The following is a 15,267-nucleotide window of genomic DNA, read 5'->3' on the forward strand; positions in this document are numbered from 1 at the left end:
CTCTGGTGCTGCCCAAGGTGGATCCATGGAGGAGATCCTTGAATAAATCCCTGATTTATCCTTTAGCTCTGCCCAGCTCTGCTCCAGCTCAGCTTCCCAGGCCATCAGAGGAGGAAGGAAAGGCTGCTCCTGCCTGCTCGTCCCTGCTCTTCTTCATGATCAACACCATCAGCACCAAGCAGAAGGAAGAAAGGTGTGGTGGCTGCTGCTGGTTTGGCCTGAGACTCCGTGCTAGGGAGGTTTTATTTCTGCCTCTGCCTGGGGCTCTGTGCTGGGTGGCTGCTGCTGCCTCCACTCAGGACTTTGCACCAGAAATCTTCAGCTCAGGCTTTTACACTGCCTTAGTTTGAAAAGTCAGTGTCTGCTAAGCAAGGCAGGAGCTCCCCCCTAAAATGGAAAATGGAAACCTCCTCTTTCCAAATTATGATTTTATAATTAAGGGGCTCTCAGGAAAAGATACAGGAGCAGGAATAAGAGTTCTTTATTAGGGAAGAAAATAAAAAAAATTAAAAATGCAGTAATAGAAAACAACTACAGAGTTCAAACCCTACGAGTCAAAGTGTTAGCAGCAGTCTGATTAAATAGTAGCTGCAGTTTTCTCAGAGTGACAGATGGAGTTTTGTTACAGCAGTGATCTTGTAGAAAAGTCTAGTTTCCTTCTGATCTAGTGGTGGTGTAGATAAGCCCGGTCTTCTTCTGGGACTCTAGCAGAGAAAAAAGCTGCTCTTCTTAGAATTTAGTAAGAAAAGGCTGACTGTGGTGTTCTAAATCTCTGATTATATTTAAGTAAAACTGCTTAGTTCTTCCCTCTCACAATGAGATGATGTCATTTTATCAGTTGTACAGTGAAGCTCAATAGCCTACTAACAAAAGATATCTTTCTACAAAGATTAGTTGTAGAAAAGAGAAGGAAAACTGCTCAACTACCAGGAAACAACTGCCTTACCTTTAACAAATAACAGAATACACACTGCCAGCTGCATCTTCTAACTTAGTAAGAACTCACTCAGAACCCTCTGCCTTGGAATGTACTCGTGCAAAAAAACAACTTTACTACAACCAACAACTGCTCCTGTGTCTTTGAAGACCCAAGACCCAAAACGAACTGGATAGAAATGAATTCCAGGAGAAGTGGAGCTGAGGTCTCTGGGTGTGTTCAGCACTGAGGATGGGGAATGGCTGAATTTTACTGCTGAATTTTACTGAATTTTACTGCTTCAGGCTGGGCTGCAAAGTTTGGGTTTGGCCTCCTCCAGCTCAAGGCCATTCCCTGGCTCCTGTCCCTCCATCCTTGTCCCCAGTCCTCCTCCAGCTCTCCTGGAGCTCCTTCAGGCCCTGGCAGAGGATTTAAGATCTCCCTGGAGCCTTCTCCTCTCCAGGCTAAAAAATAATAATTATTAAACTACTGTTTAATTGTTAAACAAACAATGCACTGAAGCATCAGTTCTGTTGGAATCCAAAATGCAAGGAACTCTCAGAACTTTGGGCCTGGAAGCCAAAGCTTAGAATTAAATCCAGGATTTGAGTTGAGATATTGGAAAAGGCTCCCAAACTTAGGTGCTAGAAGGGAGAATGTGGATTTGTAGTTTAAGGCAGAGACACGTTAAGCTAAGTAAAGTTTAGAATTTTAGAGTTTAAGATATAAAAATAAAAGCAGTTCCAGGGGTAAACAAGGAGTTCAGAATGTAGCACTGTGGGTTTGTGTGCATGATTGGCTAAGAGAGCTCAACTGTAACAAGGGTTTTAATAAGATGAAATATTTAAGGATTGGGTTAAAACCATAAATATCCTTGTTGGCAGTGTTTTATTTGTCAGTAACTTCTTAAAAAGTCTTTAACTGAGGGTCTTGGGACCTGCTGAACCATGCAGTAAAGATGTGAGCTGAACCCACCCTTCCTGCCTGTGCAGAAGAAAAATAAACCCCATCACCTAAAAAACTCAGAGGTCCCATCTCAAATTCATTCAAAAATTCCTCACAAGCCATAACCACTTCCACTGTGTACCAGATTGATTAAAATCCCTTTCTCTAATCATTATCTCCATCAGCCCAACCCAGGATTTATTTTACCTCTATCAGTATCTTGGGTTTGCCACCCTTAACCCTGAGGGGCAAACTCACAGGAAGGATCAATTCCACCCCAAAAAACACTTGGGCATAAACCAGAGCCCAGATCTGTCGCTGGAGCTGGATCCAGTCACCTCCTGGAGAAGGGATTTAGAAACCCAGGAGATCCTCACCCTCCTAGGGGACAATTCCTGCCCAGTATCCCATTAAATCCTACTCTGAAGCCATTCCCTGTGTCCTGTCCCTCATCCCTTGGCCCCAGTCCCTCTCCTGGAGCCCCTTTAGGGACTCTGAGCTCTCCCCAAAACCTTTCCCAGGCTGAACAATCCCAGCCTGTCCCCACAGAAAAAGGAAGTTTTCATTCTTTCCTCCATCAGCAAAAACCTCTTGAGATTTCCTGTGCAGCCTTCCCCACATTTTCCTCCTCCCAGGAAATCCTTTAAGGTGTTCACAAAGCTCCCAAGATCAGCATCACTTCTTCCACTGCTCCTTTGAAAATTGTGTTTTCCAATACACCTTCAGTGCTTTCCTAAAATCCAATTTTCAAGTGTTCTGTGCTTTGCCACCTCCTCAGGTATTTAAATATTCCAGGAAGGGGCACCAAAGGCTTCAGTCAAGTGAGAGCAGTTGGTGAAAACCCCCAGGAAAATTTAGGAAAGGATTTTCCTTTGAAGCTCAGAACTGCCTGAATTCCACTTTCAGTGCATAAAAGTAACTCTGGCACTGGGGGAGCTTCGGGGGGTGGGAGTTCTCCCTATAAAATAATTTATTTATTAAAAAAAAGAACCAAACATGAGCAAGAAATCACACAGCTCTCCAAGACTGCAGCTAAAAATCCACTCTGCCAAATATTTTGTGGCCTCTTCCCTCTGTTCCTGCAGTATTATCTTCTGATGGAGAATTTATTAACCACAAATTAATTGTAAATATTGAAATACAGATTCCTGTTTAATTTAGAGCCTGGCTCAGGAGGAGGGAAAGCATCTCCAGCCTGTGGCTCAGATTTTACTCTAATTCCAGTTTCAGTTCTGAATTCATTCAAGGAGATTCAAATTGCAAAAGCATCGAGGAATTAAAATTAAGGCAGAAATTCAGAAGTATCCAAGAAAGAAGTGAAAGTTGATTGTTTATTGTTGTGGAAAAGACAGGAAATTAAATTCATTAAATTCTGGTTATTAATTATGGCAGCAGCATAGGAAGAAATGGCTCAGACTTGATAAAAAACAGAAACAAACTCACTTGGAGGCTGCTCCAGCGTGGAAACTTTGCCTTCTGTTCTCTGGGGCTCAGTCACCTGATGGCAAAAAGATCAGATTGCAAAACCCAAACCCATCTCCCTGACTGGATTTAAACAAAACCAAAAAATCCCCAAACCCCTCAGCAACATTAAAATGTGCTGCATTATGTTCTTAATCAAGAGGCAGAGAAAAATAATTTCGTTAATCAAAGTGCTTCTGTAATGATTTTCCTTCCGAGTTTGTCTCAATTTATATTCCCTACAAATCTGACACAGAAATATTCCCCCTGAGGACAGCCAAACTTACAGACCTGCAGGGAGATTTCTCAGGAGAAAATAAAAGAAAACCTGAGCCCTTCTGGGGCTCTCCCCAGCCTGTTTTTCTCTGCCAACAAACTCCAAAATTTCCATTTCCTGCCCTCCTGCTCTGGTTTCGTTTTCCCAGGGCCACGTCACTGCCCAGGGCCCTCCCCCTGCTCTGAGAGCACAAACAGCTCTGCTGGAACTGCCCTGGGCTGGCTAAAAATTCACATTATTCATCAGCATTTTCTGCATCCTGCAGCTTTTCTTATAGTGCAATTCATGGCCTACATTGTAACGTTAAATGTATTAATTTTTTAATATATGTGTGTGTGTGTATATATATAAAATATATCTATTAAAATATATAAATATATATTGATATACAAAAATATATTACTATAATATATTAATAAGACATAAATTATGTTATTTAATTATATCTACAATAAATTAAATCTATAATTAATATATATTATATACACATGTTGTATATTATACCATAGAAGTTATAATCAGTTATCTAATTAATATATATTATATACACATGTTGTATATTATACCATAGAAGTTATAATCAGTTATCTAATTAATATATATTATATACACATGTTGTATATTATACCATAGAAGTTATAATCAGTTATCTAATTAATATATATTATATACACATGTTGTATATTATACCATAGAAGTTATAATCAGTTATCTTGCAATAACAGCAGCAAGGACAGTAAAAATGTCATAAGTATCTCTTTACATTAATATTTAATAGTTTATTACGTTAATAATAATGGATTCAGATTAATAATAACAGCTTTTTACTAATTTAAACTAGGTAAAAAAAAAAAAACAAACTTAAAATAAAAAAATAAAATTAAAAGTAAAACCATGACAGTGGCCAAACAACCACCTGAAAATCCCAATTTCCGCGCTGGCTTTGGAAGGAAATGTCCCAGGAAAATGCAGAATTGCTGAGAGAAGTGCAGATGGAATTGCTACAATTGCAGCTGTACCTTGGCATCCTGCTTTGGAGCCCCCGGGGGATGTTTGGGCTCAGCCTGGCTTCTCTTCTCTTTTTCTCCTCCTTTCTGCTCCTCGGAGGTTCTGGGAGGAGATTTTGAAGAAGTGCTTTCTCTGATGATGGAAAAGACAGAATCCCTGAGCTTTTCTCCATGTTTTACATGTAAAGCACATGAAAAAAACAAATCAATACCAATTAACCCTCTTAGAGGGGTGTAATCCCATAAATATATTTCAAAGGTTTCATCAGTCATTTTTTACAGCTTCTTTGCACAGTCTAAACTTGTGCAAAGATACAGCAACAGCAAGAAAATAACCACAAATTAAAAAAATAATAAAATAATAATTTTAAAAAACACCTCAATTTTCTACAAAAATCGGAATTGAATGACTAAATTTATATATTTAAAACTTAAATCATTAATAATGGCAATTAATTGTTAAAAATACCCTGCCCGCAGTGCTTCAGATACTCAAATTAAGTTTGTTTAGTTCTTAGAAATCCCCAGCACTCCTGATCCATTTATGACTTCTATTTTTATTCACTGATACAGAACAAACTTTATGCAATGCCCACACCATGTATCACTTAAATACTGCTAATTAAAAAAAACACTCAAAAACAAACCAAAATTGCCAAGAGAACAAAATTTATGCAATATCCACACTGTGTATCATTTAAATACTGCTAATTAAAAAAAACACTCAAAAACAAACCAAAATTGCCAAGAGAACAAAATTTATGCAATATCCACACTGTGTATCACTTAAATACTGCTAATTAAAAAAAACACTCAAAAACAAACCAAAATTGCCAAGAGAACAAAATTTATGCAATATCCACACCGTGTATCACTTAAGTACTGCTAATTAAAAAAAACCACTCAAAAACAAACCAAAATTGCCAAGAGAACAAAATTTATGCAATATCCACACTGTGTATCACTTAAATACTGCTAATTAAAAAAAACCACTCAAAAACAAACCAAAATTGCCAAGAGAACAAAATTTATGCAATATCCACACTGTGTATCACTTAAACACTGCTAATTAAAAAAAACACTCAAAAACAAACCAAAATTGCCAAGAGAACAAAATTTATGCAATGCCCACACTGTGTATCACTTAAACACTGCTAATTAAAAAAAAAATACAATCAAAACCAAACTAAATTTACCAATCCCTTACTTTTTCTCGAGAGGCTTCCTGGATTTCTGTTCACTTTTAGTACCTACAAAAAAAAAAAAAAAAAAAAAAAAAAAAAAAAAAAAAAGAATTAAAACCCAAAAATTGCAGAGCAAAATCCCCGATGTGGCAGGGGTTAATTGGTTAATTTTTCCTGCAGGGTTTTTTGGAATTTTTCGTTCTGCTGGAGCAGCTCCCTGAGCCCCTCGGGGCTGTTCCTGCAGCACTCCTGGGCTCTCCTGTTGGCCTCCAGGGCCAGCTCAACCCTGCCCAGCAATGCCAGGGCTTTGCAGTAGTGGTGGTGACCCTAGGACAAAAAAAAAAATAAAATTAGGATTTCAATGTTTTAGCCACACTCAGGAGAGGAGGATTTAACAGGCAAAGCGGCTGCACTAACAGCAAAAAGTCAGGTTTTGTGTAAGCCAGCAAGTGGACTGCTCTTAGCTGGTGAAAAATCAGATTTTTACTCAAACAGGGATAAATCAATGGGAGAGTTTGGGGGATAAAGAAAATTTGGGGGGTTTTTTTTTGCTTTCTCTGCTTTGGAAAAGAGCAAATTTACTTTTTCCCCCAATCTCAGCTACTTTACTACTATTTTTACTTTGTTCTAAGTATCTCTTATTTACTCTCCTTCAGGCCAAGAATAGTGGGAAATACTTGCTGGCCATTAACCAACAGGTATTTGGATTATCAGGATATTATATCAGGATTTTCTTTATATATTATAATTATTTTTTTTAAGCATTCTGATAACTCACGACATAATAAAACATCTTCTTTTATCTTTACACATGCCAAGCACCTCGTACCAACACTGACAGGCAGCACAAAAATAACATTTTTAATCTAAAAACCCAAGCAAAGTGCACTTGGCAGAATTCTCAGTCCACAAAGCCCTGTGACAATTCATTAAAAAATCACCTCTGGGTTTTCTAAAATGCCAAAAAAAAAAAAAAGATTATTTTGGAGTGTACAAGAAACCAACCTTTGGCCAATCAGGCTTGAGAATTATGGCTCTTTTTCCATCAATTAAAGCTCTCCTGAGAGAAGGGAGGGGAAAGAAAAGGAATTTATTATTTATACCTCCAAAAACGATCTCCAGGCTGGTGTAAAAAGCATAAAGATCAATCTAATAAATGAGAATATAAAAATGAAACATTGAATAAATCAGCAGCTTATATGGAAACTGTGGAGTGGTTTGGTTTTTTCCCAAACTATGGGAATGGTTTGGGTGGGAAAGGACTTTAAATCTCATCAAAAATGGGCAGGGACCCCCTTCCACTACCCCAGGCTGCTCCAAGAAAAAATTCCAACCTGGCCTTGGCCACTTCCAGGGATGGGGAATCCACAAGCACAACGAACTGCAGCCACAGGATGAGAAATAATGGGATGTTTTAGGTTTAAAAATCACAATTTCCTTCGGAAGGTGCCCTGCTCGGGAAGCACAGGGGTTACTCACTCGTACTGCTTGGTGAGAATGAAACACAGAGCTCGGTTCCCATACAGCAGGTGGTTTGTAGGGCTGGAAAAAACAAGATTATCAGAGGTTAATAATGGCTGTTCCTACTGACAACCCTGGGAAGAAGGAAAGACATGGAAATGGAAAAGGAAAGAGAAGAGAAAATAATGAAGAGAAGAGAAAAAAAGAGAAGAGAAAAAAAGAGAAGAAAAAAGAAGAGAAGAGAAAAAAGAAGAGAAAAAAAGAGAAGAGAAAAAAGAAGAGAAAAAAGAGAAGAGAAAAAAGAGAAGAGAAAAAAAGAGAAGAGAAAAAAAGAGAAGAGAAAAAAAGAGAAAAGAGAAGAGAGAAAAGAGAAGAGAGAAAAAAGAGAAAAGAGAAGAGAGAAAAAAGAGAAAAGAGAAGAGAGAAAAGAGAGAAAGGAGAAGAGAGAAAAGAGAGAAAAGAAAAGAGAGAAAAGAGAGAAAAGAGAAGAGAGAGAAGAGAGAGAAGAGAGAGAGAGAGAGAAGAGAGAGAAGAGAGAGAAGAGAGAGAAGAGAGAGAAGAGAGAGAAGAGAGAGAAGAGAGAGAAGAGAGAGAAGAGAGAGAAGAGAGAGAAGAGAGAGAAGAGAGAGAAGAGAGAGAAGAGAGAGAAGAGAGAGAAGAGAGAGAAGAGAGAGAAGAGAGAGAAGAAAGGAAAGAAAGGAAAGAAAGGAAAGAAAGGAAAGAAAGGAAAGAAAGGAAAGAAAGGAAAGAAAGGAAAGAAAAGAAAGAAAGGAAAGAAAGGAAAGAAAAGAAAGAAAAGAAAGAAAAGAGAAAAAAGAGAAAAAAGAGAAAAAAGAGAAAAAAGAGAAAAAAGAGAAAAAAGAGAAAAAAGAGAAAAGAAAAAAGAAGAGAAAATGCAATTTTCACCAGATTTGCCTGCAAAAACTCCACCCAAAAAATCCCATGGGTTTCCAAGCACTGGGAATGTTCACTGTAATTTTGGGATTATTTGGAAGACTGGGGGCATTAAAGCAATTTCCAATTAATTCTAATTATTCTCAGCTTGCTCCCAAAAACCAGCTCAGAATTAATAATGGCTATTCCTGTTTTGATATTGTAAAGAGATGAAAAAATGGAATTTTCACCAGATTTGCCTGCAAAAACTCCACCCAGAAAACCCCATTGGTTTCCAAAATGGGAATGTTCATTGAAATTTTGGGATCATTTGGAAGACTGGAGGCCATTAATGCAATTTCCAATAAATTCAGATTATTCTCAGCCTGCTCTTAAAAAGCAGCTCAGAGTTCACAATGGCTATTCCCGTTTTGAAATTGTAAGAAGAAAAAAATGGAATTTTCACCAGATTTGCCTGCAAAAACTCCACCCAGAAAACCCCATGGGTTTCCAAGCACTGGGAATTTCTAATTTTGGGATCATTATAATTCCATTATAATTTTGGGATCATTTGGAAGGCTGGGAGCCATGAATGCAATTTCCAATAAATTCAGATTATTCTCAGCTCTGCAGCTCCTGGAAATCACACGACCCCTTCTGTTCTCCACCAGCCCCAGAATTTCCTGTTTTTTTACCAAATTCTGCTCTTCCCTTCGTGCCTTTGCTACAATTTTGCAAGAAAGTTGAAATCAGCCTGAATTTAGGACCAAAACCTCTCCTGCCATGCGGCATTTACGGGGATTAAAAATGGATTTATTCACAAAATATTGGAAATTCATTGATTAAGTTGAGACCTTGGTATAGAGAGAAGGGAGGGTAAATAAATTAAAAATCCTGATCCTTTTCAGGGCATAATTGTAAAGCTACAGTGCTCAAAGTGAAAAATCCAATTCTTGGCACAAGGTGGTTTTGTGGAAAGTGGGATTTTAGGAATTTTCCTGGATTTTAGGGACACGGGAGGTGTAAAATCAGCATTTTCCTGAGCACACCAACCCTGCTGACGTGCCAAGGGAAGGGGAAAAATGCCCTAAAAATTCACATTTCATCCCCTTCTCCCTTCTGCAGAGCCCAGGAAAGTCTCCAGAGCCTCTCAGAAAATGAATTTAGGGATGAAATTAAACCAAGATTTCAAAAGGAAATAAAGGCTGAGAGCTGCCAGGAGCAGGCAGGGAAATATGGTTTCTTCTTTATTCCTTTTCCACCCTATAGATAAATAATAATAAATAATGATAAACATTGGCAAACACCCCCAGTGCTTGTTCTTGGTTGCCCACACCAAATAATTCATTTTCTTGCAGGTTTTGCTCCTCTTCCACTTGGTTATTTGACACCCAAAAAGGACTTTTGGAGCAGGAAAAAAACTCAGCAAAAAATAGGATAAAAACGGGTTATAGGGCTTTTTTTAAAAAATATAATTTATTAATCATTTAGAAATCATTTATTAATCATTAAATGAGGTATGATTTGGCCTCTAATTAAAGTGGCTGATGGAAAATTGTAGCAAATGAGGAGGAAAGTGAAGAAGTTGAGAGCAGCTCTTACCAAAGCTCAATGGCTTTGTTGTAGGACACGATGGCACTGCCCAGGGCTCCCTGGGAAAATTCAGAATTTCCCTTCTGCTTCATGGCTTCACTTTTCTGGGAGAAAAAACAAACTATTTATCCACTAAACTCAATTAATTCAACAGTATAAACATCATTATTTCATGCAGTAAATGGGATTTTTTTAATGCCAGAACGAAACACTCGAGCTTTTGAAATAGTCGGAATAATAATAAATATTCACAACAAAATAATAATAAATAAAAGCTGCTGAAATAATTGAATAATTGAAATAATTGGGTTGTGGTTTTTTTTAATAATCAGAACCCCTCCCCAAAAAAAAAATGTTAAAATCTCACCTTCCTGGAGCTCTCACAGATCATATCTCTCAGTTCTGCCACCAAATCACAACCCTCCAGTGCCACCTTGGTGATGTAATGTTTCCCTGGAGACAAAAAAATTCGGGAGAACACAGAGGGTGAGAAATGCCCACTGAAATTCCCGTCCTGCCCCCAAAATCTGCAATAAATTCAGCACCAGGAGCAGAAAAATGAATTATTTCCTACTCCAGAAGCCCCAGAAGGGAAATAACAACAGGAATTGTTTCATGAATTTTAAGAGAAAAAGTGATTTTTTTCAGGATTTCTAAGAGAAAAAGTGATTTTTTTTCTGATTTCTGAGAGAAAAAGTGATTTTTTTTTTTCTGATTTCTAAAAGTCTTTTTTTTTTGATTTTTAGAAGTGATTTTTTCATTATTTCTAAGAGAAAAAGTCTTTTTTTTTCTGATTTCTAAAAGTGATTTTTTTCTGATTTTTAGAAGTGATTTTTTCATTATTTCTAAGAGAAAAAGTGATTTTTTTTCTGATTTCTAAGAGAAAAAGTGGTTTTTTTCTGATTTCTAAGAGAAAAAGTGGTTTTTTCATTATTTCTAAGAGAAAAAGCTAATTTTTTCTGATTTCTAAGAGAAAAAGTGATTTTCTCCGATCTCTTAGAGAAAAAGTGACTTTTTTCTGATTTCTAAAAGAAAGTGATTTTCTCCGATTTCTTAGAGAAAAAGTGACTTTTTCCTGATTTCTAAGAGAAACAGTGATTATTTTCTGATTTCTAAAAAAAAGTGATTTTTTTCATGATTTCTAAGAGAAAATGTGATAATGTGATTTTTTCTATTTTTTTCTGATTTCTAAGAGAAAAATTGATTCATGATTTCTAAGAGAAAAAGCGATTTTTTTCTGATTTCTAAAAGAAAAAGTGATCTTTTTCTGATTTCTAAGAAAAATGTGATTTTTTTATGATTTCTAAGAGAAAAAGTGATTTTTTCATGATTTCTAAGAGAAAAAGTGATTTTTTTCTATTTTTTTCTGATTTCTAAGAGAAAAAGTGATTCATGATTTCTAAGAGAAAAAGTGTTTTTTTTTCCTGATTTCTAAAAGAATAAGTGATTTTTTTTTTTACTTCTATGAGAAAAGTGATTTTTTTCTGATTTCTAAGAGAAAAAGTGATTTTTTTCATGATTTCTAAGAGAAAAAGCGAATTTTTTCTGATTTCTAAGAGAAAAAGTGATTTTTTTCTATTTTTGTCTGATTTCTAAGAGAAAAAGTGATTCATGATTTCTAAGAGAAAAAGTGGGTTTTTTTCCTGATTTCTAAAAGAATAAGTGATTTTTTTTGACTTCTATGAGAAAAGTGATTTTTTTCTGATTTCTACGAGAAAAAAGTGATTTTTTTTCTGTTTTCTAAGAGAAAAAGTGATTTTCTCCGATTTCTTAGAGAAAAAGTGACTTTTTTCTGCTTTCTAAGAGAAAAAGTGATTTTTTCTGATTTCTAAGATCATGATTTCTAAGAGAAAAAGTGTTTTTTTTTCCTGATTCCTAAAAGAATAAGTGATTTTTTTTGGACTTCTATGAGAAAAGTGATATTTTTCTGATTTCTATGAGAAAAGTGATATTTTTCTGATTTCTACGAGAAAAAAGTGATTTTTTTTTTTCTGATTCCTAAGAGAAAAAAGTGATTTTTTTTTCTAATTTCTACGAGGAAAAAGTGATTTTTTTTTTTTTCTGATTTCTGCTTTTTTTTTTTTTAATTTGATTTTTTTTTTCCCCTGATTTTTGGAGTTTCCATACTCACACTCAGAAAAAAACATTGCAAGGATGATCCTGCCATAATCCCCCAGCACCTCCAGGTTCTGCAGGACGTTGTCATCCCCCACACAACTGATCCAGTTCAGGCCCTCTGCAAAGGGGAAGAAACCCTGTTGGAATTGGGAAAAACAGAGAAAAACCCAAAAAAAGTCATTTATTGACAAAGCAAAAGAGTCTCTGCTTTTGTTCAGCTGATTTTTAAACAGAAAAACAGCAAATAAATGAGGGTTTAGGGGGGTTAGAGCTGAGAATGTTTAAAAATTCACGTCCAGCCCTTCAGAGGAGGAAGGAGAAAAATAATAATAATTAAAAAAAGAAGAGCTGGAAAGGTTTGGCTGCTTTTGAAATGTCAGCATCTACAAAAATCCTGAAATACCCCCCAGATTTCAGCTTCCCACACTCCCAAAGATTCCAAACTTCAGAAAATCAATTTTAATTTTTTTTTTTTTCCCCTGTGGATTCAAGAACTTCTGACCTCAACCAACTCCAGCTTTTCTGCACCAGTTGGAGCCTCACAAATATTTGGAGATCTCCAGCACAGCTGGAGATTTAATTTAAATTTTGTCACAAAATTAAACCAGACTTACAGCTGGGAAGAATTCAAACGGGAGAATTTCATTTAGAAGCTTGAAAAATATGATTAGAATGATTGAAAAATAATAAAAAACCCTCAAATTTCATTTAAAAACTTCCTTGTGATGACTGAAATTATTTTTTAAAATTATTAAATAAATAATATAACCACCCCACCCCAAATTTGATTAAGAAACTTCCCTGTGATGACTGAAATTATTTAAAAATATATATATAAACCCCCAAAAATTTGATTTAGAAGCTTCTTCTTATGGCCGTTGAAAAATAATATTTAAAAAAATCACATTATGAAGATGAATATCCCCAAAATTACAGCAGCTGGGGAATCCATAGTTGTGTTTATTCTGGTTTTCCTATTGCTCCTGCAATGGTGGTTTTTAAATTCAATGCTTTTATTTTAGCTTTGGCCCCAGAAAACAAACACTGTTGTACAGGATTTTTACTTTTTAATAGTATTAGGACAAAATATATATTGTATAGTCTCGTATTTTAATAGAATACTTTGAAAAAAAAATCCTTTACTAATAATAGAATTCATTTTTTTATTCTACCACTGTCTAAAAATAATCTTTATACTGTTAAAAGTAACAATTCAAATAATAATTAAAACCAAATCAAGATTATTATTAATGGTAGGTAAAGATTTTAAAGTGATTTATTTGCTCTTGATAAAAGAGTTATTTTGATCAGGTATCGTAAAAATTAGAGGATTTTATAAACTGTATTGTCAAACTTTTTAGGTGTTTATTTTATTTATTTTCTAGATCACCAACTGTGACAAAACTGAATTTCAGAGAAAAACCTGTATTAAGTGAAGTGCCTTTAAATACTGTAACAGCATTTACTGATAATTCTAAGAAAACACAAAAATCAGGGTGTCAAATTATATTAAGACAAAACAAGTAAAACATCAGAATCAAACATTCAAACAATCAAAAGTTCTCCTCAAATTATCAAATTAGCAGTAGCAGCTAGAGCATTTTAACTACTTTAAATGTATTTATTTATAACTATTTTAACTATTTTAAATTCATTTAACTCTTTTAAATGGATTTATTTTAATTCATTTATTTTAACTCTTTTAAATGGATTTATTTTAACTATTTTTCAATTTCATGATAAATTCTACTTATGTAACTAATGTAGTTAAAAGAAAAGAAGGATTAGACTTAAAGGATATTGATAATAATAACGTATTATTATGAATAATAATATTATTATAGATGGTGTTATTGATGTTATATTGATGTTTTTATAGTGATGTTATTTATGTTATTTTATTTATGTTATTTGGTGTTATTTTACTGGTGTTATTTTATTGGTGTTATTCTATTGATGCTGTTGTTTCCAAGTGGGAAAAAAGGGATTAAACACAGGGAAATTCAGGATCTTCACAGCCCCAAGTTTACAGTTTCCAAAGCAAGAAAAACTAGTTCAGTTCCAGCAGAAATTCAATTTTGGAAATCAAAAGATGGAGCAGGAGATTTCCCAGCTCAGGCCCTTGAGGCTGAGGAATTCCAGGGAATCTCCAGAACAATTCCAGAAACTCACAGTTTCTATCCCGCTGCCAAGCCTCAGGATGCCACCGATGAAATGTGGGATGTTCTGGAACAAGAATACAAAAAAAAATTTTAAAAAAATTTTAAAAATCAGTTACTGAGAGGAGATAATCTGAATTTCTGTCTGCTCAGGTGCAGCTCAGTGACATTTCCTGGTCTGCTGGAATTCACCATCCCTGGGCCAGCTGCATTTTTGGTTTTGTGATTTTTTGTTTTTTGTTATTTTTGTTGCAAAATAAATGCTGGCATGGGAAGAGAGAATTCCTGGATGCTGTGAGATCTGCTGAGGAAATTCTGCCCTTTTGAGCCCTTCTGCAGCTGCCAAAATCCCAAAAACCAGCTGAGACATCCCAAAATCTGCTCCTCCTAATCCACTTTATTCTTGGATGTACAACCCAGACAATAAAATTAAATAGTATGTCAGACCTATATTTATAAAATAAAATCTACCTAAATTTAAAAAAATCAAATATGTAGCTTGAGGTTGAGCATGCAATTTCAATAAATGAAGTAAGAAATGTTTTATTAGCTAAATTTAAAATAAACCCCACAACAAATGGAACAAATTCCTCACGTCCTCCTCTCCACTGTTCTGTTTCTAAGTCAGCAACACCAAATTTAAAATATCATTTGTTGAATGAGGGGAAAAAAAAATTATTTAAGTCATTCATCCACCAACTTTATTTCTGACTGTAAATATTTCCTAAATCATCCCATCTGGAATAAAGCCTAGGCCACAAATTCTTTCTGGAAAGCTCCAACTCAATTATCAAATAATTGATAATTATGTCTTCACTTCAGCAAAAGGAAAAGTCTAATTCAGGATATAACCCTGAGATGCTTAAGGGACAGATTTAATTAACATTTCTTTGAAAAATTAGGAATTTGTAATTTCAAATCCAGGACTTACAACAACTTTTTTAATTAAATCAGCAATGTCTTCCATAACATGGAACTCACAGATTTTCTTCACGTTCCAGTCCAGGAACAGCAAACTGTTGGAAAACAGAATGAATTATTATTTATTTAGACAAACACCAAGCTGTTACAGGCTCTTATTTATGAAAATTCAGAGGAATTAGATCTGAGAATGTTTAAAAATTCACGTCCAGCCACTCAGAAGAGGAAGGAGAAAAATAACAATAATTAAAAAAAGGAGAGCTGGAAAGGTTTGGCTGCTTTTGAAATGTCAGCATCTACAAAAATCCTGAAATACCCCCCAAATTTCAGCTTCCCACACTCCCAAAGATTC

The 15,267-nt window shown here is 35.3% G+C and overlaps 1 protein-coding gene across 1 annotated transcript in view; it reads right to left on the minus strand.

Moving 5' to 3' along the window:
* TTC3 (tetratricopeptide repeat domain 3) overlaps positions 1–15,267 on the minus strand; it is a 56,334-nt gene that overhangs the window by 36,466 nt on the left and 4,601 nt on the right. Inside the window, exons 4-14 of the mRNA XM_077781705.1 lie at positions 14,926–15,010; positions 14,008–14,061; positions 11,849–11,972; positions 10,085–10,170; positions 9,727–9,821; positions 7,270–7,332; positions 6,796–6,850; positions 5,961–6,117; positions 5,814–5,862; positions 4,619–4,733; positions 3,305–3,359 (exon numbers count right to left, since the gene is read on the minus strand). Coding sequence (XP_077637831.1) covers positions 3,305–3,359; positions 4,619–4,733; positions 5,814–5,862; positions 5,961–6,117; positions 6,796–6,850; positions 7,270–7,332; positions 9,727–9,821; positions 10,085–10,170; positions 11,849–11,972; positions 14,008–14,061; positions 14,926–15,010 — 938 coding nt within the window. The remainder of the gene's footprint in view (positions 1–3,304; positions 3,360–4,618; positions 4,734–5,813; positions 5,863–5,960; positions 6,118–6,795; positions 6,851–7,269; positions 7,333–9,726; positions 9,822–10,084; positions 10,171–11,848; positions 11,973–14,007; positions 14,062–14,925; positions 15,011–15,267) is intronic.

Source organism: Lonchura striata, chromosome 2 (assembly GCF_046129695.1).
Source record: "Lonchura striata isolate bLonStr1 chromosome 2, bLonStr1.mat, whole genome shotgun sequence".
Lineage (NCBI taxonomy): Eukaryota > Metazoa > Chordata > Aves > Passeriformes > Estrildidae > Lonchura > Lonchura striata.